Raw genomic sequence first — 26,354 nt, forward strand, 5'->3', positions numbered from 1 at the left:
TTCTTCTTTTTTGTTCCTTCTATTGGTTGTAATTCTTCTTTATAACATGACTAATGTGAAAATATGTTTAATAGGAAAGTATATGTAGGGTGTATATCAGATTGTGTGCTGTCTTGGGGAGGGAGGAGGAGAAAATTTAAAACCCAAAAGCTTATCAAAGTGAATGTTGAAAATTAAAAATAAATTAATAATTTAAAAGAAAGAATTTGTGTTCTATAACTCCGGGTTTTCATATTTCATTCTTGCTTAAAGTTGTTTGTAGTCACTGGTCACTAAAGGTGCATTTGGACTCACTCACTCCTCCTTAGAAATATAGTAGGCTTGAAAGAGAGAAATCTAACTTTATGATGGTTGGATTTTCTACATTAATCATCGCCAAACTGTTCATTTGGCTGTAGTGAAACCACCTAGTAAGATATACCTCAGTTGATAGAAAAGGTACATTTGTGCCTTTTCAAAAGAAAGATAATAGAGAAGAGTTTCCCTCTACAAGGTTTCTCCCCTTATGCTCACTTAGTTTCCTCTTATTTTAACGTCTTCTCAGCTATGGTTACCTGACTGGAAATGGGCATTTGAAAGCCCGTTGTGTAGCAATAGCAAAAAGGCTGTTGTAAATGCCTTTACTTGAAGCATTGTTTATTTATTTATTTTTAATCTGTCAACAAATACCTGCTACGTGCTTTGTACTAGATACTGGGTGCTGAGGATATATAAAGACAAAAATGAAGCCCTCTTTGCCTTCATTGAACTGTCTCTTTTAGGAGAGACATGTACATGTGTAAATACATGAAAATTAAATTTTTGCAGGACTACTAGTAGTTATAGGGATCAGTTAAGGTTTCACGTAGAAGGTGGTACTTGAGCTGAGCGTTGAAGGAAACTAAGGATTCTCAGAGGTGCATATGAGGAGCAGTGCATAGGATACAGCCAGTGCAAAGATTTTGGAGGTGACAGATTGTGGGTAAAGAATAGTAAGGAGGCCATTTTGACTGAGCCATATAGTGTACAAAGGGGGGGAGTAATGTCTTTTAAGATGGGAAATCAAGGTTGGAAGCAGGTTGTAAAGGGTTTTAAACAGTGGTTTACATATAATCCTCAAAGTAATAAGGACCCATTGGAGTTGATGTAGGAAGTAGTATAGTCAGTTCTCTGTTTTAGGAAAATCATTTCAGTTATTGTATGGAAGATAGGATTGGTAAGAGGGAGATGAGGTAGGAAAACCAATTAGGAAGCTATTACAGTAGTATATATAAGAAGTATGTTGAGTGGCTGAAATAAGGTAGTAAATTGTGAATGGAGAAGTTAAGGATATGAGAGATGTCCAATTAAGAAAGAGAAGGAAGTTATATTTTTTAAATGTTATTTTTATATATATTCTGTTTTTGTTAAAAATTTAGCTTTAAAATATTGTTAAGTACTTCTCACTTTGGCTTTTTCATTTATGCTATTAGGAACTGATCTTATATGTGAGACAAATTTTCTGTAATTTGAGATGATTAAACCATATATAATTAATAAAATAGTTCCAGATAACAATGTATAGTACTGAAATCTTAATAGAAGCAGGATTAAGAAGTAATTTTATCTCACCCAACTAATCATATTGTAAATGAGGAGATTGAGACCTAATGAAGTTAAATGACCTTTCCAGGATAGCATATCAAATCTGCCACTGAAGTAGTGGTAGAGTTGGAACTTAGAACACAGGTTTCAGGATCAGGTTTTTCTTCCTAAAGATACCATCTTATCTCCTGTCTAAGAAATGAATGCTCAAAATTAGTTTAATGTATAGACAGCTTTAAAAATTTTGTTTGCTATTTTTTCTATGAAGCACATGTTTAGAAGTGTATCCAAAGAATTCAAGTGTGTATTTTGAACAATATGAGGTATTTGTGTGATTAAATCACATCAAAACATAACTAGTTAAATCCTTGAGCTTTTTCTGTAGTCCTAACTTCTTTAACCCAGTTCAGCTTTGCTGGCTCCTTCTTGTTCCTTGATATTGGAACTTCGTTTTCTATGGTCCGCAACGTGTTAGTCATGAAACTCTGGCCATGCTGTTGCTCTTTTCTTGTTTACTACTTAGAGTATAAGTTTTAAAAGTTTAACAAATATAAGTTGAAGGACCTGATGACTCCAGTTGGTGGATAAGGAGAAAGTGAGAGCTGATAGGTTTGGTGGCGGCAGTGGAGAATAATATTAGTCTATATCAAAGGGAATGTAAGCTTGTTGGGGGAGGGGGCAAGAACTGTTTTTGGCTCCATATCCCCTAACTTAGAGTGCTTTGCACTTACTTTTGGTCTGAAAATAGGATTTTGTCCATTTAGGGAGGTCCCTGGAAGGAATTCTATTACCAATGTTTATCTACAACTGCTCTATAATTTATAATCTGAAGAAATTGTTCTGGGCACTGGGAGATTTAATAACTCACTCAGCATCAAATATAGGATATATGTTACTAGTATATATCAGAGACAGAACTTGAACCCAGGTTTTCCTTGCTTCAAGGCTAGCACCATATTCATTAGACTGGGCTTCTTTTCCTTTGTTTTGCATAATTGGCACTTCATAGAATGATTATTGAATTTTGGCCCTGGTGTAGTGGATAATTGGCCCCAGAACCAGGCAGACCTTCGTTCAAGTTCTGATTCTGATACTTGCTAGTTATGTGGCCCTGGCCAAATCACTTAACCTTTCAGTGTTCTAGGCCACTCTTTAAGATTATAAATTGCTAAAAAGGGGAGGCCCTGCATTAGTGGAGGAAGTTCTTCATCAGGAACTCCCTGTGCCAGTCAAGTCACAGATTTAGCCCCTATCCCTAAGTCAAATTGAATTGGAGTACATTCTCAATAAACTAGATTTTGAGAGTTGGCAGTTAAGTTGAAGAAAACCTTAAATTATATGTGTAATTACCAGGTTCTGGCTAGTTCAACACATTTTAACCAGTACCACAAGGTTAAAAGTTAGTAATATATCTACTGCTGAAGGTATTTCCCACTGAATAGCTTAAATTCTATAATTTTTACAAATTATTATTGAGTCTTCAGTGACTAGCATGTTATAGATGGTTAAGAAGAAAATAGCTTTGTTATTTTTATGTAATTACTAATTCTTTTGTTTTTAATGATAGTTAATATTTATATAATGCCATAAGGTTTGCAAAGCATTTTTTTTTATGTTATTTCATTTGATTTTCACAGCACCCTCGGGAAGGCAGTACCATTTTCCATATTCTACAGATGAGGAAATTGGGGCTGAGAGGTCAAGTGATTTGTCGAGGTTCACACAGCTAAGCGAATATCTGAGGCAGGATTCAAAGTCAGGTCTTCCTGATTCTAAGTCCAATCCTGTAACCATTAGGTCATTTATATCTGCCTCTGATCAATGTTAATTTTGAAGTTAGTGGTAAACATTAAGCCACCTCTGTTTTGAATTTACTCAGATTTCCAGTCCATACACATATGCCTTCCCGGTAAACTGTTGGGACCTAGGAATCCTTAGCTCTTCCACATAATGCTTCTGTAATTGAATCCCTATCTCACTCCCCATAGAAGCTTTTCTTCTCTCAATTTCCTCACATCTCTCATTGATGCCTTTCTTAACTAAGAGGCTCACTTCTTATTTTATGGAGGAAATTGAGGACATTTCACCATGCCCTCCCTTGTCTCCCTGCTCTTAATCTCAAAAACTCTTGATATCATGCCCTATTCTTTTTTCCTTTAGCCTAGTTTATGACAGTGAAGTGACCCTTCTTCTTAATCTAGCTGTTGTATTTTACACTGCTGACCATTCTGGGCTTTCTTCACACTACCTGTCTGACCACTTCTTTGCCACCTCCTTTGTTGGTTAGTCATCCAGATCACACAACCTAAAGAGATGTCTCCCAGACTCTTCTGTCTTTACATGCCTTTTCTTAGTGACCTGATGAGCTCCTATGCATTTAGTTGTCATTTCTCTGCCAATGACTCTTGGTTCTCCTTCTTTCTTCCCACCTCCTCAGATTCATTTTTATATCAACAGTTTCTTATTAGGTGTTTCAAACTGCGTGTACTGGAGCTAAATCTAGCAGGTCTAAAACAGAACTCATTTATTCCCTCCCCAAAAACACACAGGCAGCCCATCCCTCTTCCAAATTTCTGTATGTCTGTGAAAGGCACCACCATACTTCTAGTCTCCCAGGCTTTTGTAACCTTAATGTTATCCTTAACTCCTCTCTTTCCCTCCTCCCCACATAGCCATCAAACTGCCAAATCTTGCCAGGGAATTACCCTACTCAAGAATTTCATTGGCTCCCCATTTCCTCTAGGAAGAAATATAAACTCTTATGTTTGTCTTTTAAAGCCCTTCACAATTCAGCTCCAGCTTGGCTTTCTAGGCTCATGCATATTACATTCCTTCATACACACTATAGTCTAGCCAAACTGGCCCACTTATTCTCCCTCACGCATAGCATTCCCTCTCTTTGCCTTTCTACAGTCTCTTGGTCCCTGGAATGCTCTTCTTTGTTTCTGCATCCCTAGCTTCCCTCAAAGCTCAGATCAAGCACCAACTACTACAGGAGGCCTTTCCTGATCTCTCCCCCAATTGCTAGTAATCTAGCCCCTTTCCCATTATCTCTTACTTAATCTATGTATTTACTTTGTATTTTGTATCTTCTTGTGTGTCTCTATGCTGTTACTCCAAAGAGAATGTAAACTTTCTGAAGTACAAGGACTGTTGGATTTTTGTATCTCTATTCCCAGTACCTAGTACATAGTATGCATTTTATAAATTCTTGTTTGTTGATTGCTCTGTGTGTGTATGTGTGTGTGTGTGTGTGTGTGTGTCTGTATGTGTGTCTATATAAATTCTTATTTGTTGATTGGTGTGTGTGTGTCTATATATATATAGACACATGTACATATACATGCATACATACATATATATATATATATTTCACATAACTACTTTACAAACAGAATCATAGATTTGGAGAAGGAAAGAACCATAGAGAACAATTAGTCCCACCCTATCCTTTTCAGATGAGAAAACTGAGATCCATAGAGATTAAGTGAGATTTGCCCAAGGTCACATAGATATGAAGTGATAGAGAATTTGAACCCCTGGCCAAATCTTCCACACCCTTTTGCTTTGCAGAATTAACTCTGACTTGAGCTTACTAGTCTCCTGCCTCTTTACATTCACACAAGCTGTTCTTGATGCCCAGAATGCATTCCTCCTTCCTTCCTTTTAGATAGTTTATCTTTCTCCAGGGTTCAAGTTAGGATGCCACTTCTTCTGTTTAGCCTTATTGTCCTTTCCTTCAATATTCCTAAAGTAGAAGTTCTTAATCTTGAGTAGTAGAACCTTTTGGAGATCTGGTAAAGCCTATGGACTCCTGAGAATAATGTTTTTAAATTTATAAAGCAAAATACAAAGAATTTCAAAGGAAACGAATTATATTGAAATTAACTCATCAAAAGGTTTCAAAAATAAGTTCATAGACCTTAATTTAAGTGCCGTTCTTCTAGAATGTTTTGTCTGGTATCTCCTTTGCCCCAAGCATTCTTTAACTTTGTATTATACATGATTTTGTGTGCCAATCTTTATCTCTCCTCATAATTCCTACCCCAGTAAAATAGAAATTCGTTGAGGTCAGTTAGTATTTCATTGTCATTATTTATATGATGTTATTGTTTATATTGTTTATATGATGTCTTGTACATAATAGGTGCAAAAGTGCTTATTAGTCTGTTTTTTAATTGAAATATTCAGTTCAACAAATTTATTATTTCATGAAGTTGGCATAAAACTAGCCCTGTAATAAGTACAACAGGTCTGAAAAAGTAATCTTTGGGCAACAATAGCAAGATAATGTATCTTAAGAAGCAGAGATACAAATTCTTGCAATTAATGACAGTTTTGTATATAGTTGAATAGGCTGAGGTCAAATAATGGCTTTTTATCTCTAATATGCACAGCCTTTAACATCCATATATGTCATCATTGGCATGACATCTTTGAAAGAATTTCAACTTGGCTAATTAAAAGTGTACACTGTTAGTGGAAAATATTACTACACTTTTTATTTTGCCATTTGTATAGCTTGTGACAATCTATTTTAATATGCTTTTTTTTCCTTTTTGGACTGTCTTGCTTATGGAAGTTATATAGAAAAGTTGTTAGTATTATTTTTTCCTGAAGTAGTAATTCAATTTTTTTTTTTTAAGCTGTGAATCTGAAGTAGCTTTTCTTTTTAGTTAAAGGGAATTTCTGGAGGAGTAGGATTTTGTGCTTTGTAGTTTTAAATGTTTTCCTACTGTTATGTGACTTCTTAGTTCAAGTACTTAAATAATTTTTCATGGACTGGCTTTATAAAATATGCCTTAATCTTGATATATGTTCATATATTCTAAATGTTGTGACTTATGAGTCTCAGTGATATGAGGGAATATCTAATGGGAAGATAGGAAAATTAGTTCCACTTTAGTTCCAGGTGATTTATTATATATAGTATTGTAATAATCCACCTGAACTTGAAGTCATAGGGCCTGAGCTTAAATGCTAGCTATGATGCTATCTGTGTGACCTTAGAAAAGGGACTTAACTTTCGTGGGGCTTAGTTTACTCATCTCTAAAATGTTAGAGGACTGGACTAATTGACCTCTAAGGTCACCTAAAGTTTTCTATTTATGATCCTAATACTTACTGAAATTATTTGATGAAAAGAATACTCTTACTCTTTCAGGGAGAAACTTCTGGTTATTAAAGGAATTTAGCAGTTTCCTAAAGGTAGTCTAGCTTGCCCTCATTCAGTCTTGGGCCCAGCTGATGATCCATTTGCTGTCTGTCCCAGATGATGAAGTTGTACTGTTGGAGGCATTCTTTGGATTATCCCCCAAACTGGATCGCATTGTCTAAACAATTCTTTATCTCCTTGATTTTTTTTCATGTGGTTTGTTAGACCAAACTCTACTGATTGATTATGCATCTTCTTTAGGAGAGTAATAAAGTCAGTACACTATCAACTGCAAATAGGAACACTGAGCATCTGAAGGGCTACAACACTTAAGGAAATTTCTCTTAAATTCATATTATGTGCTGTTCTTTCTAAAGGCTAAGATTTTATAAAATTTTTATACAGTAAGTTTTAGTAGTTGTGAATATCAAGTATAACATTAAATTATGTGGTGTTTTAAAACATCCCTATCCTCACCCCAAATGTCTGGGTAGGTTAAGCATATTTTATATTTTTAGTAGATCATACACTAAAACTTTGATTCTCTTGGATAATTTTTCCTTTTCTAGAATCAACCTCAGATTTTGAGATTCTATCATAAAAAGATTGTTTACATGTACTTTAGACCAATACTGCTGCTTCTTCAGTTATCAGCACTTGCCTCATCAAAAGTCAGAATGGTGAAGGATATTGGCAAGGGAACATACCATTAGTGTGATTTATTAATTTTATGTTTAAAGTTAGTCCCTTGAGAAAAAAAGAAATGTTAAAGTTTTACATAGTTTCAACATGTAAATAAAAGAAAAAGGGAAAACGAGACCAAGGTACTTCAGCTTGCATTTAAAAAATTATGTAGTCTTGGAGGAAGATGGACTTATTTGGGGAATAGCCACAAAGTTGTTTTTGTTTTACTTTTAAAGCATGTTGCATAACAGTGTGTCATAAGCCTTGTGAGGTTTAATAAGTCCAAGGATTATTAGTTTGATTTTACAGATATGAGGAAACCAAGGTTCTGAAACCAAGGTCTCACAATTAGTACATAGTAGAGGCAGGATGTGAATCCAGGTCTCCTGAACTTTTTTTTTTATACACTCTCTATCATGATGATTTTATACCTTCTCATCATATTAAAACTTTTTTGACTTTGAGTTTTAGGCATTCTGTTTTCGAGGGGCTTGTAGTGATTCAGTTTGAAATTTGGCAAGAAAGCTCTGGGAGATGAGAAATACTTGGCAGTCATCTGCCTAGAGGTGATACATGAAGCCATGGGAGTGTATGAGATTGTTAAGGGTAGAGAAAATATAAAGAGAGGATGAGAGGAGCAGAGCAAGAACCAATGTCTTCAGTGGTAAGTAGAGGATGAGGCTTGCAAAGGAGATGAAGAAGTGGCCACATGAGTATGAAGAGAATCAGGTGAAGAAAATGTTGTAGAAACAAAGAAGATTGTTACAAAGGAAAGTGGTGTCACAGGTGTCAATTACAGAAGGGTCAAGGAGGCTAACGACTGAAAAAAGGACATATTATTTGATAATAAAGAGGAGGTGTTCAATGACCTTTGAAAGAGCCATGTTTCCTTTTGAAGATGGACAGGGTTAAAGGAGAGAGCAGGATAAATAGGGAGGAAAAATAGGTTGGAGGGAAATGTATAGTAATCATTACTGTGAAAACTTTTTTCCCACAGGTTTCTCTGATAAAAACCTCATTTGTTAAATATATAGAGAACTGAGTCAAATCTACAAAAATAGGAGCCATTCCCCAATTGATAAATGGTCAGAAGATATGAACAGGCAGTTTTCAGACAAAGTATTCAAAGTTATCTAGAGCCATACAAAAAAAATGCTCAAATCACTATTGTTTAGAGAAAGGCAAATTAAAACAACACCCCACACCTATCAGATTGGCTAATATACAGGAAAAAAATGACATGTTGGAGGGGATATAGGAAAATTGAGAAACTAATGCAGATGAAATTGTGAACTGATCCAGCCGTTCAGCACCATTACCCCCTCTGTTATCACTGTCTTCAATTCTTTTTGCTGTTTATTGGCTGCTTCCCTGCTACCTACTAACATATCTCTTTTGTGGCTAATCTCTTTGAGAAGGCTGTCTCCAGACAGTCTGTATATGGATGGTATCAAAGACTGCAGCCGTTTTCAAACTATGCCAATAGGGCTATAAAACCATTCAATACCACTACTAGATAGTGTATCCCAGACACCCCTCCTCACCCCCCCCCAAAAAAAAACTAAAAGGGAAAGGACCTATATGTACAAAAATATTTGTAGGAGCTCTTTTAGTGGTGGCAGAGAATTGGAAATTGAGGGGATGCTCGTCATTTGGAGAATGACCGAACATGTTGTGGTATGTGATTGTGATAGAATACTATTATACCATAAGAAATGATGAGCAGGCAGACTTCAGAAAAACCTGGATGGACTTACATGAACTGATGCAAAGTGAAATGAGCAGAACCAAGAGAACATTTTACAGAGTAAGAGCAATATTGTACAATGATCAACTGTGAATGTCTTAGGTGTTCTCAGCAATACAATGAACCAAGACATTTCCCAAGGACTTAGGATGAAAAATGCTGTCTGTCTGCAGAGAAAGAACTGATAGTCTGAATGCAGATGGAAGCATACTTTTTTAAACTTTATTTTTCTTTTTTTCCTTTTTTTGTCTGTTTTCTTTCAGAGTGTGACTAATATGGAAATGTTTTGCATGACTGCATATGTGTAACCTATATCAAATTGCTTGCCTTCTCATGGGTAGGGGGAGAAGGAGAAAACTGGAAATTCAGAATTTAAAAAAAAAGAATACTAAAAATTGTTTTTACTTGTAATTGGGGAAAATAAAATATTAAATATTATCATTATTATTAATTTTTAAAGAGCCATGTTTCAATAAAATGGTACGGTGGAATACTGGTTCTGGATTCAGGACTTGGGTTCAATTTCCACCTGATATTTATTCTCTGTGTGACCTTGGGAAAATCATTTACTTTCTATGTGCCTGGTTTTCTTCATCTGTACAATGATGGGGTTAGACTATATGACTTGTGCAGGTGTGTTCCAGCTCTAGTTCTATAATCTCATGAAAACCAATTGCAAGGAACTGGAGACTTTGAGTGGTGAGGCAAGTAAAATAATAGGCTCCTTTTTAGTCAGGAGAAACCTGGGTCCACTTCTACCTTTGACTTTAGCTTTTTGGCTATTGACTAGTCATTTATCTTCTTTGACCTCAGTTTACTTACTTGTAAAAAGATTACACTACATAGATTAGTTACTCTTACAGGGCTGTTAGGATTAAATGAGATGGTGCAAATAAAGCACATTGAAGTACCTAAAATTGACACGTAAATGTGAATTTGTAAGGGGGGAGAGAGGAAGGTAGCAATATTAATGAAGATGCAGCATTGACTCAGAAGAAAACACAAAATGTAAACTAGTACCAATGTAAGTGTTTAAACTTGGGAGGGACATGAAACTCGGGTACCAAAGGAGACAAAGAATGATAACGTTTATTGAATGACTTATCGTCTGGGAAATATATCTCTGTAGTTGAGTTATTTTGCCAAATAGGCTTTTCTGAGGCTGTCATATATAAAATTGTTTCTGTGTAACATGTAACCTACGTAGACAATTGGGAACATGACTCTCGGACTTACCACTCTTGCTCCTTAAGAAGAAATGGTTTCATAGCTCTGAACCAACTGCCCCCCCTTTCATATATACATTTACAGAGAGAGAAGGCATTTAAAATGTTACATAGAATTAGTAACTTGATCCATCTGTCATTTTGTATTAGTATGCATTATCTTGAATTTTGTTTGGCAAACCCCCTTTTTTCATACGTATTCACTTTTTTGCCTCTGAGATTTAGAGAATTCTTGCTTTATGGCAAAATAGTTGCTGTTTACCAATATATACTTTTTGGTCCATGGAGAGAATCATAGGGATAAAGAGAAGAGATACACCCTGTGTTCTCTTGATTTGGGATGGTGGTGGTGGTGGTGGTGGTGGTGGTGGTGCGGTTCTTTCTGCCATCTTGTGGTTAAGCTGGGGATCTTAATGTTCATTTTACTTCCCACCCTCCATTCTCCCCATCCCATTGCTTCTCTTTTATTTCCTTTCAAAATTCTCAGTTAATTTTTTTTAATTTAATTTACCCAACATAGACACTCAGATAATGAAAAGTTGTGTGTGTGTGTGTGTAGAGAGAGAGATGAAGCTTCAGTTCTAGGTAAACACTGCAAACCCTTTTAGTTTTGTCTTTAGTTTCATCAAGAATGTATCTTAAATTTCACAGTGCCCTCGTTTAAAAAAGGTGGGGAGGAAATTCTAAAGTCTTAAGAAGATAAAAATTATTTCTGTAGAACTGTATCATCAGTAGTACTTTATAAAGAACTTGTCAGTTTTGATAAACAAATTGGCACATTTAATTAAAACAGTATATTGCATGCAGTTGGGGCCCTGGGGTATTGAATTGTTGGCCTCCCCACCCAAAACAAACTAACTGCAACATATTAAGAGGTAAATGAAAGATCTGATTTGCAGAATTTAAAGGGGGTAGAACTCAATAAGCTTCTCATTTTAATAATATTAGAAAATGGCTTTTCCATGAGGACAGTTTTTTTTTTCCCCCGTCTTGGGGGAGGAATAGGAGAATCTGGATGAAACTTGTGATGAGCAGTCATTGCATTTATTGGAAGCAGAGCTTGATGTAAGCTTCTCTTCTCATTAGTTATGTATGAAAATGATTATGTAGGCTGCAGTAGATGATACTGCCTTACTTTATTAGTTTGAGTATAGGCCACATCCCTAAAATGACAACTCTGAGAAGAGAAAGCATGGGTGTACTCTGCAAAAAAAATTACACTTAATTGCCACATGAAATACATTTATAATAAAAGGGCTAATTTTTTTCAACATTTCTGTGAGTTTAAATATATATATATTTCTTTTTTAAAATTACTATTTTCTTCACCTTCATTTTGTTTTCATTTTCTTAAGAACTCTATCGTAAATGACACTCAGTGTTTTGTGCAAGACATACTTGAGTTAGGGGAGGAAGAAAAGCCTATATTCAGACCAATAGGTCATTCTCTACTTCTCTGCATTCTCTCCTTGCTTTTGTGTACTTCAACAAGATATGAAGTTTAAGCAGCTTGTTAAAATATCCTTTAAGACTTTTTTTTAAAATTAAAAACATGGGGAAATAATATCTTTTTTGACTTGTTTGGTTTAGTGATACCCAGTATTTTTTTTACTATAATCAGAAAAGGTAGATATGACTTCTTCATGGTATTTAATAATTACACAAAATATTTGTGTACTTATTAATAAATGGCTTGTCATTTTATTGCAGTTGTAGTCCTTAATTGAATCAACTTAAGTCGCTCCCTTGGTGCAGTGTGTCCTGTAGCACTCTGCTTATGAATGATGATACTTAATATTTGAACTGATACAGAGTACTCCTGAAACATTCTAAAACAAGTTTCTTTTTTTGATGATTTATAATGTCACCTTCAATTTAAAACAATGGTGTTCAAGGAATTTTAGAATCAGAATTTTCAAGTCAGAAAGGATCTTTGTCATCAGATTTATCCTTTTCAGTTTTCTACATGAAGAACTTGAGGCTGAAAGAGAATAAAATTAGTTAAGTCTTAGAGCTACTTGGTAGCAGAGGTAAAGGAAAATTGTATGCATAAGTGCTTTTCTGTATCAATTGTATAAAAATTAGACACAGATTATTGATCATACTTTGTGTAACTTTAGAGCTTTGAATTTAAATGAAAGCCTTTAAGACTCTTTCAGACAAACATGAAAATCTTATTTTTTTTCAATAGAATAATTTAAATTTAAATTTTACATTTATAGTCATTGATTCTTGTCAGTTACCTGGAACTGGAATAAATTATGTGCTGTACTTCCATGTGATGATTTCTTTCAGATGCCTTAGGAAACAGAGAAAAGAGATTGAGAGAAAATGTTTTCAAATCTATTATTTTCTATTTTTGCTATTAAACCTTTTAACATCTAATTCTCAAAGCATAATCACAGGATCTCGGACTGAGAGGTGAAAGGGACCATATGGTAATCCATTCTGACCTACTCATGTAAGGAAACAGGTCCCTAGAGAAATGGATTAGGTAGCTAAGTGGCTTAGTGAATAGATTGCTAGGCCTAGAGTCAGAAAGACCTGAGTTCAAATGTGGCCTCAGATGCTTACTAGCTATGTCATCCTGCGCAAGTCACTTAACCCTGTTTGCTTCAGTTTCCTCATCTTTAAAATGAGCAGGAGAAGGAAATGGCTTTGCCAAGAAAACGCCAAATGGGGTCATGAAGAGTTGGATACCACTGAAACAACTGACCAACAACAATAACAAAAGAGAAATGGTGAGGGCAGCTAGGTGGCGCAGCGGATAGAGCACTGGCCCTGGATTCAGGAGGACCTGAGTTCAAATTTGACCTCAGACACATAACACTTACTAGCTGGGTGACCCTGGGCAAGTCACTTAACCCCATTCCCCTCCCCACCCACCCCACCCCCGCCCCAAAAGAGAGAGAAATGGCCTTCCCCAAAAAGTTTTCCATGTAGCAAGCAGCACAGCCAAGCTCCAAACCCAGGTCATTTAACTGTAGTTCTTCCACTGAACTTCTCTTCCTCATGTGAAATGATGGCTTCTAATGTTTAAATTTATACCACTTTCCCCATTATACCTTTCAGCTGGTGATTCTTTGCTTTCATAATTCCACCTTTCCCTTACAACTCCTAACCTCATTCTTAACCATAACCATAACTTCCAGTCCCTCTACATCCAAATTCTTTCCTAGGCCATTGCCGTTTGTACTGGCTTATACTCTGCTTCCTTCCCCATCTTGAACCCTTGGTGAACCAATTCAGCTACACCACTCTCTTGTCTTGAGTCCCTGGCACCCTTAATTCTATCAACAATCATACTCTGCTAAGCCTGAACCTTAGTTTACTCCCACCATCTGCAGTTTTCATTCTTGCTCATGTGTTGTTGAATGAAGCTGGAGAAAAGCATGAAACTGTGCTTACTGGGTTCACTACGAATCTATTGCATAAGCACAGCTGGGCTCTCATTGCTGTTAGGCAATCCTTTTATACCTCTCTAATTAACTCTCTATCCCTTTCACCACAGCTGCTTTTCTAAACCTTTTCATCCTTCCTCACTCCCTTTATCCCCCCCCTCCCCCCGGAGACTTGTTTCATGTTTTACTGAAAGAATGTAGATTCCTTCCTTTCTCATCATTTTTCATTTCTTAGATGCATTTCCCCCACTGGCTCATCCTGTCTGACAAGAAGAGGTTGTCTTTCTCCTTGCCAAGGTGAACCCTTCTGCATGTACTCTTGATACCATTGCATCCTATTTTCTGTTATCACTATCTTCACCCCTCTGTTATCACTATCTTCAATTTTCTTTTGCTGTTTATTGGCTGCTTCCCTGCTACCTACTAACATAACTCTTTTGTGACTAATCTCCTTGAGAAGGCTGTCTCCAATCCATTTCTTCACTTTCTTTCCTCTCCCTGTCTTCATAAGTCTCTGCAGTCTAACTTCTGACTTCATTATTTAAACTATTTAAAATATCACTTAAAACTGTTTTCTCCAGTTATCTCTTAATTCTCAAATCCAATGGCATTTCTCATCCTTGTTGACCCTTTTTCAGTCTTTGACATTATCCATTACTCTTTTCTCCTTGAAATGCTCTTTTCAGGTTTTCATGAAGTAGCTTTCCTTCTTTTACTTTCTTTCCACATTATATCACCTCTTGATCTCATTACCTCCATTAGAATCAATTACCATCTTTGTTTAGATGATTCTTAGATCTCTTTAAACTAGCTTCTCCTGACTTGTCTCACATGTCCCATAGACATAGTAAAGTCAACATATTCAGAGCGAACTTGTTATCTTTACCTTCAAGCCTGCCTCTCTCTAATTTCCCGACTACTGACAAGTGTGCTTGATCTATCCTGTCTTCATTTTTTACTTGCTGTCTCTAGTGCATGGGATTTTCAAACCTCTTTATCTCTGCCTCCTAGCTTTCTTTGAGTCTAAAGCTAAAGTCCTATTTCCTCCCCAAACCTTCCAATTAACTGTCAAGGTCATTACCATCCTCCCAGTTACCCAGGTGTTATACTTTATTCCTTATGGTCATCCTTCCTCCCTCCTCCCCTACCCCATTGCACCCTCCCCATTTACGTTCTGTTGCCCAAGTGCTCTACATTATGCCTTACCAACATCACTCATAAACCCCCCATCCCTTTTTCTCTCCTTTGACTTTGATACCACCCATATACAGACTGTCATGTCACATGGGGATTTTTGCTATAGCCTTATGGTTGGTCTCCCTGCCTGAAATCTCTCTTCCATCCAACTATCAACATTATCTTCTTAAAGCACAAATCTGGCCATGTCAGCCTCCTCAGTAAACTACATGGGTTCCCTCTTGCCTTCAAGATCAAGTATAAAACACACTCTTTGGCTTTTAAAACCTTTTATAACTTGACCCCTTCCTTTGGTCATTTTCCAGCATTCTTACCCACCTTACTATTCTTCCATGTTCTCTGTGACCCTGTATAGCTTTCCTTGTTGTTACTGGCCGAAGATGTTTCATCTCCAGACTCCATGAATTTTCTCACTAGCTTTTCTTTATGCTTAGAACTCTCATTTCTTCTCATTTCTGCCTTTAGCTTTCTTCAAGTCTCAGCTAATTACCACCTTCTGCAATAAGTCATTTCTTGTCACCCTTAATGTTAGTGTTCTTCCCTCTAAGATTATCTTCAATTTATTCTGTATATAGATTGTTTGTATATGTCTACCCAATTAGACTGTGAATTCCTTAGGGTTATTGTTTTTGCCTTTCTTGAGATATCTCTAGTGATTAGCACAGTGCCCGACACACAGTAAGTACTTAATAAATACTTGTTGACTTGAATGGCTAGTCTCAAACATTCTCTTCTCTGAACTCATAAAAATGGTCTAGCTCTTTCCTGTGCTCAAATATCCTTTCCAGTTAATTGTATTGAGCTGCCTCAGCATTTCATTCAGTTGAACAAAGTTGGGTCTTTGCCCCCCAGAGTCTCCTGACTTTTCTCTTACTGTGAAGCGCATCCTTCTAGTCACCCAGGCTTGCAATCTCAGCATAATCTTTAAATCCTCAGTCTCAACAGCCCATATCTCCAATCTGTTGGAAAATATTGTCATTTCTACTTTGCATCTCCTCTTACATCTGCTTTTTTCCACTTATCCAGTCAGTTCTCCTCACTTTATCCTGGACTATTGCAGTAGCCTCTCCATTGCTCTACCTTCCTCAGTTCTCTTCCCTCCATTCCATCATCTTCTGCTGAGCTGCTGAAGTTTTTTCTCCTAAAGCATAGGTCTAAGTCACCACTTTTTTTTTTAAATTTTCACATTAGTTTGTTATAAGAAGAAATAGAACCAATAGGAGGAACCACAAGAAAGAAGAAACAAAACAAAACAGAAGAGGGGAAAAAAAAGCAAATAGTATGCTTCGATCTGCATTCCAACTCCATAGTTCTTTCTCTGGATGTGGACAGCATTTTTTGTCATGAGACCTTTGGAGATGTTTTAGATCTTTGCATTGCTGAGAAAAGCTAGGTCTGTTACAGTTAGTCATCGCACAATGTGGCTGTTACTGTGTACAACATTCTTCTGGTTCTGCTCACTTCACTCAGCATCAGTCCATATTAAGTCTTTCCAGGTTTTTCTTAAGTCCACTTGCTCATCATTTCTTATAGCATTCTTACTGCATTCATATACCGCAACTTGTTCAGCCATTCCCCAATTGATGGATATCCCCTCAATTTCCAGTTCTTTGCCACCACAGAAAGAGCTGCTATAAATATTTTTGTACATGTGGGTCCCTTTCCCATTTTTATGATCTCTTTGGGATATAGCTCTAGAAGTGCTATTGCTGGGTCAAAGGGCATGCACATTTTTATAACCCTTTGGGCATAGTTCCAAATTGCTTTCCAAAATGGTTGGATCAGTTCACAACTCCACCAATGCCAGTTTTCCCACATCTTCTCCAACAGTTATCATTTTCCTGTTTTGTCATGTTAGCCAAAGTCACCACTCTTTTCATTGTACTCCAGTGGTTCCCTATTCCCAATATCACATATAAATTTCTGTAAGTAAGCACTTAAATTCTTGCTGACTGTTGACTGGCTGACTTTATAGGTATAATATTTAAAATTTCCTTTTTAAGATTTTGTACCTGTGCAATATTTCATGTGAAAGTATGTTTGGGGCTAGATTAGAATTTCTTTCTTTCTTTTCTTTCTGTTTTTTTAAGTCAATTGGGGTTAAGTTGACTTGCCCAGGGTCATACAGCTAGTAAGTTTCAAATGTTTGGTCTGAGGCTGGATTTGAACCCAGGTCCTCCTGATACAGGGCTGGTGCTCTATTTGCTGTGCTACCTAGCTGCCCCTAGAATTTATTTTCCAAACTAGATAAAACCACAAATAGTCCTTAGGTATTAAAAATAAGGTATTTGGTTATGGATTCCTCATTTTATAACTCCTTTTCAAAGAACAGTCTTCATTTTTTATAAAAGACAACTTAGACTTAAACATTTAAGGTAAGTTAGTAAGAGAAATTAATTTGTATAAATCAGTTATTTTAGCATTATATTAATATAATTATATTAATTATTATATTATGCTAGTATTATTATTATATTAATACTAGTACTATTACTACTACTACTAATACCAGATCTAAGCATTTAAGCTGCACTAAGACTTTTGGGACATCCCATATAGTGCTTTAATCTTCAAACCCTTTATAATCTGGTTTACAGCCACTCACTCAGTTGAACCTGCTCTCTCTAAAGTAAACAACCCTCTCTGGGTTGTAGATTTAAGGCCGAAAGGGACCTAAGAGATATCCTTTGGATCTTCCTGTAGGTCATGACTGCTAACCAAGGTGTGTACTGTAAGGCTGTATAAATACGGACCTTCTTCTCTCTCAACACTATCTAAGGTGATTTCATCAGCTTCCATGAATTCACTTTTCTCTATTCAGATGAGTCTTAGATCTGTTTATTTAAGCCCCCTACTGACCTGTAGTCTCACATCTTTGATTACCTATTGTATGTCTAGAGCTGGATGTCCCATAAACACCTTAAAGTTAACATGTTGGAAACTGAACTTGTTTCAAACCTTCCTTAGTTCCTAACTTCCTTGGTTCTGTTGGTACTGTTGTGGGTACTTGATGTCTTCTCACTGCATTTTCACTGACTGTCCCCAATGGTGTCAGGAATTCTAAACCTCCTCATCTCTGCCTCGTGGCTTTCTTCAAGTTTAAGCTAAGGTCTCATCTTCTGCCAAGAAGCTTTTCCTGGTTTTCTTTAATGCTAGTGCCTTCTCTCTAAGATTATCTTCAATTTATCCTTTTTATCTTGTTTGTATATATTTGTTTGCATGTCTCCTCCCTCATTAGACTGTGAGCTCTCAAGAGCAGGAATTTTTTTTTAAATTTATTTAAATTTATTTTAAAATTTATATTATTTTATATTTATGTTATTTATTAATTTATTTTAATATTTATATTATTTATTGGTTTATTTTTTGCCTTTCTTTGTATTCTTAGGTTTTCTTTGTATTCTTAGGTAACAGTGTTAATAAATGTCTAAAGTAGGATTTGAAGCCATGCCTTGCCTTGTCTTAAATAACACCCTGCTGCCTCTCCCTACTCAATTATCTCATCTTACAGTCTTTTCTCAATGCTCATGCTTCTCAGCTTCTTTGCAGAGTTTGATGCTGGCTGCCCTCTAATGGATATTTTTTGTTTGGGTTTTCATGAGACTCCTTCTTGTCTCACTTCTAAGTTTGCTCTTCTGCTCCTAGAACTTCTTCTTTTCTCTTCTACGGTCGCTGTGGATGACCTTGTGAGCTCCCATAGGTTTAACTATTGTCTTTGCAGATAACGTCCAGATATGTTTCTAACTGTAGTGCCCTGAGCATCAGACTTGCACCATTGATTATCTGTCTGTATAAGACATTTTAACCTGTGTATCCCATAGCCATCTGAAACCCAATATGTACAAAACAGAACTCGTTATCTTTCCCACACTTGCCAAATGATATTTCTTTTGAATTTCTCTGCATTGCTCTTTAGAGCTCTACCATCATAACATTTCTCAGGTTCATAAATTCAGATTGTTTCTCAACTCCTTCCTTTTCCTTATCTGACAAATCCAATCAGTTTCCAAATCTTGTTTTATTCCTCCATAACATCTCTGGTATCCAACTCCTTCTCTACTCATAAAGCCACAACCTTAGTTCAGCCCTTTATCACCTCTTGCTTGGACTATTGCATGCAGTTACTTCCTAATTATTCTCCTTGCCTCAAGTCTCTCAACAATTTAGCCCATCCTATACACTCAGTCAAACTGATTTGCCTCACTTAAAGATCTGACTATAAAACACCCTTAGTCACTAAACTACAGTGGCTCTCTATTGCATATAGGATCGAAAACAAATTCTTATTTAGCTTTTGCAGCTCTTCACAACTTTGTCCCCATCCTTCTTATTGTCTTATTGCACATTACTCTCCCTGTTAGTACTCAGATCCAGTCAAAATAATGTTCTGTTACTTACACAAAGCATATTATTTTTCATATGCATAACTTTGCATTGGCTATTTCCCCTACTCTCCCTACTGTGCTCTCCCTTTTCACAGAATCCCTACCTTCCTTCAAAACTGAGCTGAAGCACCAACTTTGACATGAAACCTATCCTGTCCCCTCCCCCCAAGCTGCTAGTGCCCTCTCTTCCAAAACTGCCTTGTATATATTTAACGTATATTTATATATTCGCATTCTCCCCCAATAAAATATAAACTCCTAAATGAAAAAGAGAGCTATTTCATTTCTACCTTTGTATCTCCAGTTCATAGCATAATGCCATAGTGTGTATGTTTTCTTTTTTATTTTAGGTGAGGCAGTTGGGGTTAAGTGACTTGCCCAGGGTCACACAGCTAGTGTCAAGTGTCTGAGGTCGCATTTGAACTCAGGTTCTCCTGACTCCAAGGCCAGAGCTCTATCCACTGTGCTATCTAGGCTACCCTGTGTATATGTTTTCAAACAAAATTCAATAAATGTTTAGGAACCTAGAGTTTGCCAGGCACTGTGCTAGGTACTGGTAATACAGAGACATAAATGAAATAGTCCTGGCCCTGGATTATAGAATATAGTCAATTAGATTATATCCTAACAGAGCATATGCATGTAGTATTTTAAGGATTATAGTGTACACATGTTAACCTTATTTCAAAAGGACTTCACAGAATCATAATATTTTAGCATTAGGAGGGACCAAATATTTAGATGCCTAATAAACTTTTGTTGACAGATGAATTAGAAGTTTCATAGCACTTTTCTTGCAACACTGTTGTTGAACGTAGGTAGAGTAAGTATTAGCTTTCCTATACATGAAACAGTTGAGTTGCTGAGAACTTTTTGCTTTGCCCATGAAGTACTGTTGGACAGGGGTGGGAAGGGGGAGGTGAGACATGATAGAGTATATTGGGCATTTTTTCCTCTTTCAGTAATATTGCTAGGAATTACTAGGTTTCCCTTTTTTTGAGAATATTTTTTATTATTCTCTCCTCCTCAACTCTTTTAAAAATATTCTTATGTAAAATTCCAGAAAAAGTTGACAGAAGAAATAAATTTAAAAAATGATACATCTTTTTGTACAAAGGCAAAGAGAGTGTAGAAATAAAGATTTAGTGTACGGAAACCTTGCTAATGTTTTTGAATTAAATCATGAATTAGTATCTTAGTGTTTTTCCAGGTTTTTTTTTTTGGACATATGTCTATAAATGTATTCATTAGTGTGTTTTGAGAACTGTGATACCATAGGAAATCACAAATGTAGGAAATTTCACATTGGCTTTATTCCCACTCAGTTCAAGATTCCAGTTAGGTTTTTCATCTTATTAATTTTTAAAATATAATTGTATTCTTTGAATGGGTATGGAGGGAAAGTCCAGAAAACATCTCTCCACAGCCTAGCAGATGGCATTCATCTCACATCTTAGTTTATGCATCTGTTGGCTTTTTTCTCCATTCATATGGTGAGTTAAAGGAAAGAAAATCAGTAAAGGAATGTTTCTGTTCTTGAAACATTTTTTTGAGTAGGTAGACTCTTAACAGTTACCATCCTGCAATTTAGGGAGGTGGTGAGGAGCAAAATAACTAACCTGTCCCCTACAGAAGCAGTAACACTTGTATTAAACTGAGATTTTTTTTGTTTGTCCAGTATTGACACTTTCAGGCAAGTGACAGTTTGCAAAGCAGTCAGTCATGTATGCTAAGTACAATGAAAAGATACATAAAGTACAATGTATTAAATTGCTGTGGTTTGCAAATAGCCAGTTATTTGCATTCTTTGTGTGAAATTATTGGACATTCTCTGTCACATTTATATACCAAAGAGGAAAAAAGAATGGCTAAAAAAATTAAATTGTAGTCTGACTTCCTAACATCAACTAAATTAAAATTTTTTTGATCAAAACAATATGTCTTTAAATGGAAAAGAAAGTAGGAATTGAATGTAATTGAATTTCAGGGGTATAGTTGAGTAAAATTTCAACAATTTACAATGCTAACTTTTTAGTGCTTCTGAAAGCAGAAAGTCTTATTAGTGACAGGCCAGAAGTATTCTAGCTCAAAGAACATCCCTACTGCCATATGTGGTAAGGGTTTGCCACTAACCCACAAACTGCTTCTTTAGTACAGTGAATACGCAGAATTGATCTTTGTCAGGCATTTGTAAGAGATATGAAAGGATGCATTTTTTCATAGTGCCTTTTAAGTAATTTTTATTATTTAAAGAATTTAAGAAGTAAATTCTGTCCTTCAGATATGGATGAGGTTTTGTTTTGTTTTTAATTGAAAGCAATTTAGGATACTCAAGACAAATAGCAGTTTATGAGAATTAAGTAAGTTGGACATAGAGTTTTCAGTTTAGTGTTGGAAATAGAACACTGGACTACATACGGAGGATGTAGGTTTTAGTTACAATTTTGAGCTGTACTATTTGAATAAGTAATAGTTTCACTGAAACTCAGGGAGTTTCATTGTCAACCTATAAAAAAAGAAGGTAATATTTCTACAACAGCCTTACAAAATTGTTGTGAGGAAAATATATTGTAAACCAGTACCACTAAGGTTGAAAAGTGCTCTGATTCCAACTCTTGCTGATCATAAAAAAAAATGACGTCTTATTCCATTTGTACACCCATCCCCCACCTTCCTGTTCACTGTCATACTTTGGAAAAATGGAATCACAAGTCATTCCGCATTTATTTCTTAAGTGTGTGCAGTGTACTATGCTGAGTGGTGTAGAAGATACTTGCGTTAGTTTGGATCCATAATTTCATGGATGGGAGACTTTTTTTTCCCAGTGATACATCATGCTGTCTCATCTTGTCAGTGCCTTTCCATAAAAATCTTCTGTAGTGTAGTGTTCTGAATTCATTTTTAAGCTCCTTGATGTGCAGAGCACTCTGCTGTGCACCAGATACAGAACCAATGTACAAAGATGAAAATGGGGGCAGCAAGGTGGTGCAGTGGATAGAGCACTGGCCTTGGAGTCAAGAGGACCTGAGTTCAAATGCGGCCTCAGACACATAACACACACTAGCTGTGTGACCCTGGGCAAGTTACTTATAACCCCAGTTGCCTCACCAAAAGAAAAGATTAAGATGGCAATTCTTCCTGCCTTCCTGGAAAAGTCGAGAAATACTCTTCACGTATTTATGAATGTCAGCATGCCCCTCACTGTCAGTCTGTAATCCTTCACTCTAGCTAGTCAACCTGTCAATCTCCTTTTCTGCTCATACATCCTAGAAGCTCTGTATATTTTGCACCCAGCTCTACAACAGCTTAGTAGAACTTTAGTAAATAATTTTCTAAATGCATTAAATATTTCAACTATGAAGATATTTGACTAAATGTTGTTACTTTTTTTTCCCCCAGCGACTAAGACGATTATCTACCAAATATAGAACAGAAAAAATTTATCCAACAGCCACTGGAGAAAAAGAAGAAAATGTTAAAAAGAACAGATACAAAGACATATTACCGTGTAAGTTTGAATTGTCTTTTACCAAAACAAATAGAAGTCTTAATTATTTTTATGGCCTTACCAATTTCTTTTTCTGTTGTTCTAGAATGACTAGATTAGATGAATATTCAAGCTTTTGTCTTAAAAGTGCAGTGTTAAAACAGTTACATCCAAATTGAAATGTTGCTTAAATTTGTAAATAGGCTTTTAAACTTTATTCTTTAGTCTTTGTTTACAAAATAATTTTTACCTGATAATAAATTAAGTTTACATATTTTTAACATTAATTTCTTAATTTTCTCCCATTCCCCCCATTGAGAAGGCAAACAGTATATCAGTTACACATGTGAAGTCATGCAAAACATTTTTCCATATTAGCCATGTTGCAAAAGAAAAAAACAATAAAAAATCAGCGCATCAAGAAAGTAGAAAAAATTATGCTTCATTCAGAGTTCATCAGCTCTTTCTTGAGTTGGATAGCGTTTTTCATCGTGGATTCTTTGGAATTGCCTTGGATCATTGTCTTGATCAGAGTAGCTAAGTCTTTCACAGTTGATCATCATTACAATAGTGCTGTAACTGTGTACACTGTTCTCCTAGTTCTGCTTACTTGCTTTTATCAGTTCATATAGGTCTTCCGGGTTTTTCTGAAACCATCCTAATCATCATGTCTTATAGCACAATAGTATTCCATCACAGTCATATACCATAACATGATCAGCCATTCCCCAATTGATGGGCATGTTTTCAATTTCTTATTCTTTACCACCACTGCAAAAAGAACTGCTATGAATATTTTTGTACATAGAAGTCTTTTTCTTTGACCTGATACTAAGTAAAAAAAAAAAAAGTCAAAAAGTAAAATTCTAGTGGGAAAATTCTTTTGTGAAATTCTTTTGAGGCACTTCAGTTAGAGAAGCAAACTATATATTAAATTTTCCAACAGTAAATCTTGGAGATGTAGGGCATAGTAGATATTTTCTTTCTTTTGCAGTGTAGTCTTTTGCAAATTACTGGCTTATTTTTTTCTTATTCATGGTGTCTCCAAGACTGCTACTGCTTCATGTTACCAACTGTATTTTAGTCCTCATTGTTAGGTTGGAGTAGTAAGAGGGTGAGATTGTTGATACATTTCTGAATGTATTTCACAGTGAGTCTTTGAACCTACCTTCCAAAGCCAAATAGAAAAGATTTTCACATTATTTTCTATTTTCTTTTTGTAGGCTTGAATAATGAAGAGCAGGTTATGTAGTATAGTCATAATTTGGTATAATCTGCATGGAGTTTCAGTTTTGATTAAGTTTCTTAGTGAAATACTATAGTAAATTCTTATTCACAGATTTACCACTAGAATGATACCTAAGGGTTAGGAAACAATTTACCTAAATTAAGTACAATTTATAGTATGGCATAGAGAATAAAGGGTTGACCTCTCAGCTAGGAAATTAGTTTCAAGCTCTACATCTGACACATAATAGCTGTGTGACCATTGGTACCTCACTTAATTGATCAGTGTCCCAGGCAAGTCATTAAGAATATAAATTTCAGGACGGGTTGCTGATCTGCATTGTGAGAAGCAGTTTTCTTATATGGGAGTTTCCTATGCCAAAGCCAACAGTTCTTGTGAAAAAAAAAAATACTTACCTGACTTTTTCATTTTTTCATTCTTCCAGTAGGATGTTCTAGGGTCAAGTAGATTAAAGTATTTGAATGATTTAGCTGTTTTTTATTTTTGTTTTTTATGGATGCATACATATTAGATAATAAGAGCAGATTAAAAAATGGGGGAAAATAGCTGAAAGCTTAGAGTATAATTCAGCTGTGTTATCAGCCCTATCTGTATGTTTATCTAGTTTTCAACTAGACAGTTTTGTTTAATTTTATTTATAGGAGACCTAACTACCCTTATTAGGGTAGGGTGCTTATCTCATTGTATTTTTAAGCATTTTGGAAAGACCACAAGGTGTTTTTAAAAGTAGAATTGTTTATACAGTTGTTTTGGTCGTTCAAACTATTTAACCAGACAAAACTGGATTATCCAGTTTTCATGTAACCTAATAGTAATTAGTTCTTAATAACCTTTGAGATAATGCTATAGTAATAAAAGGAGATGGACAATGCTTTTATCTTTTAGAGAGGAATAGGCATTGATGATTGGAAAGTCAGTGAACCTCTGTAGGTCAGGGATTCTTAAACCTTTTTGTGTCATAGATTCCTTTAGCAGTTTGAAATCTATGGACACTTTCCCAGAATAATGTTCTTAAGTGTGTTAAATAAAATACATAGAATTGTAAAGGAAAGCAGTTATATCAAAGTAGTCAACAGAATATCAGAATTTTTTTTTTAAGGTTCAAGGACCCCACATTAAGAACTGCTGCCCAGGTAGTTGCTGGAAAAAAAGGGTTTTTAGAAAAAGGGTTTCGTAAACCAATTTTCTTTCCCTTACTTAAAATTATACCTCTGACTTTTCCTATTTCTGTTAATGGCACCCCCATTCTCCCATTTACCTGTGGCCCAAACCTTGGCATTCTCTTTGTTTTCTCCTCCTCTGCTTCCCCAGTCCAGATCGTTATGTCTTGCATCATTTGTAGTAGTCTCATAGTTTATTCTCATCACTTTGTCTTTCCCCTTGGCAGTTCATACTTCCAATCATTGTTAAAATGACATCTACATGGATAAGAAAGATTTATCTGTCAATCAAAAGCTTTTATTGGTTTCTTCTTGCCTAATGAAATCCAAATTCCTTTGCCAGGAACTCAAGGCTTTCCAAAATCTGGTGCTAATCTACTTGTATAACTTTTATTTTACTCTATTCTCCCAAATAAAGTGTTCACTTTAGACAAACTAAAATACTGAGTTTCTCTGATCTATATACCACAGTTTTGGCCTCTGTCCATTTGTTCATGTAATTCCTAATACAAGAAATGCCCCTATTCTTCATCACCACATTTGAAATCCTTGAGAAATTATGGCAGAGTAGATAAAGTGCTGACCTTGGGAGTTGAGAGACCCAAGTTTGAATCCTGTCCCAGTTGTTGACAAGTTCTCTGATCCTTGGCTGGTCACTGCATCTGAAAATGGAGATAGTAATAGTACCCACTTTGAGGATTTTTAGGATCAAATGAGGTAATATTTTTATAGTACTGTATAAATTTTAGTTATTATTAATATTACAATTAATTGTCCTTCTCTGTACTCTTCACTCAGAATTGATCTTTCCTTAAAAGTCTGTGTGTCATTTGTATCTCTCTTTTATTATGTTTATTTTATATTCATGATCATTTTGTATATTCATCTCTGGTATGGAGTTATAAGCTCCTTTAGGGCAGGAACTATCTTCTCTATCTGTGTCTCTTTAGGACCTAGCACACTTTGCACATACTTAATATTTGATGTAATATTTGATTTAATATCGTTTGTGAGGGTACTTGCTCTAATAATGAGAACAGAAACTTTACCCATACCTTTTCATTTTGTTCTACTCTTGTTCATGGCCTCCTGTAAACCAT

At 35.8% G+C, this 26,354-nt stretch overlaps 1 protein-coding gene and 1 long non-coding RNA gene across 7 annotated transcripts in view; one reads left to right on the plus strand and one right to left on the minus strand.

Moving 5' to 3' along the window:
* PTPN12 (protein tyrosine phosphatase, non-receptor type 12) overlaps positions 1 to 26,354 on the plus strand; it is a 94,377-nt gene that overhangs the window by 17,102 nt on the left and 50,921 nt on the right. For 4 of the 6 annotated variants that reach the window (XM_027838624.1, XM_027838622.1, XM_027838620.1 and 1 more), the window contains exon 2: positions 22,758 to 22,866. The exons of the other annotated variants lie outside the window; for them this stretch is intronic. In XM_027838624.1, the coding sequence (XP_027694425.1) occupies positions 22,758 to 22,866 (109 nt within the window). The remainder of the gene's footprint in view (positions 1 to 22,757; positions 22,867 to 26,354) is intronic. 6 annotated transcript variants of the gene reach the window in all.
* Positions 12,619 to 25,914, minus strand: LOC114025266. Its single transcript, XR_003567009.1, has 3 exons — positions 25,839 to 25,914; positions 25,353 to 25,512; positions 12,619 to 12,674 (listed from the first exon to the last, which is right to left on the minus strand). It is a non-coding gene; the product is annotated as an uncharacterized LOC114025266 (long non-coding RNA).

The sequence above is a fragment of the Vombatus ursinus genome, unplaced genomic scaffold (genome assembly GCF_900497805.2).
Source record: "Vombatus ursinus unplaced genomic scaffold, bare-nosed wombat genome assembly UNPS02014830.1, whole genome shotgun sequence".
Lineage (NCBI taxonomy): Eukaryota > Metazoa > Chordata > Mammalia > Diprotodontia > Vombatidae > Vombatus > Vombatus ursinus.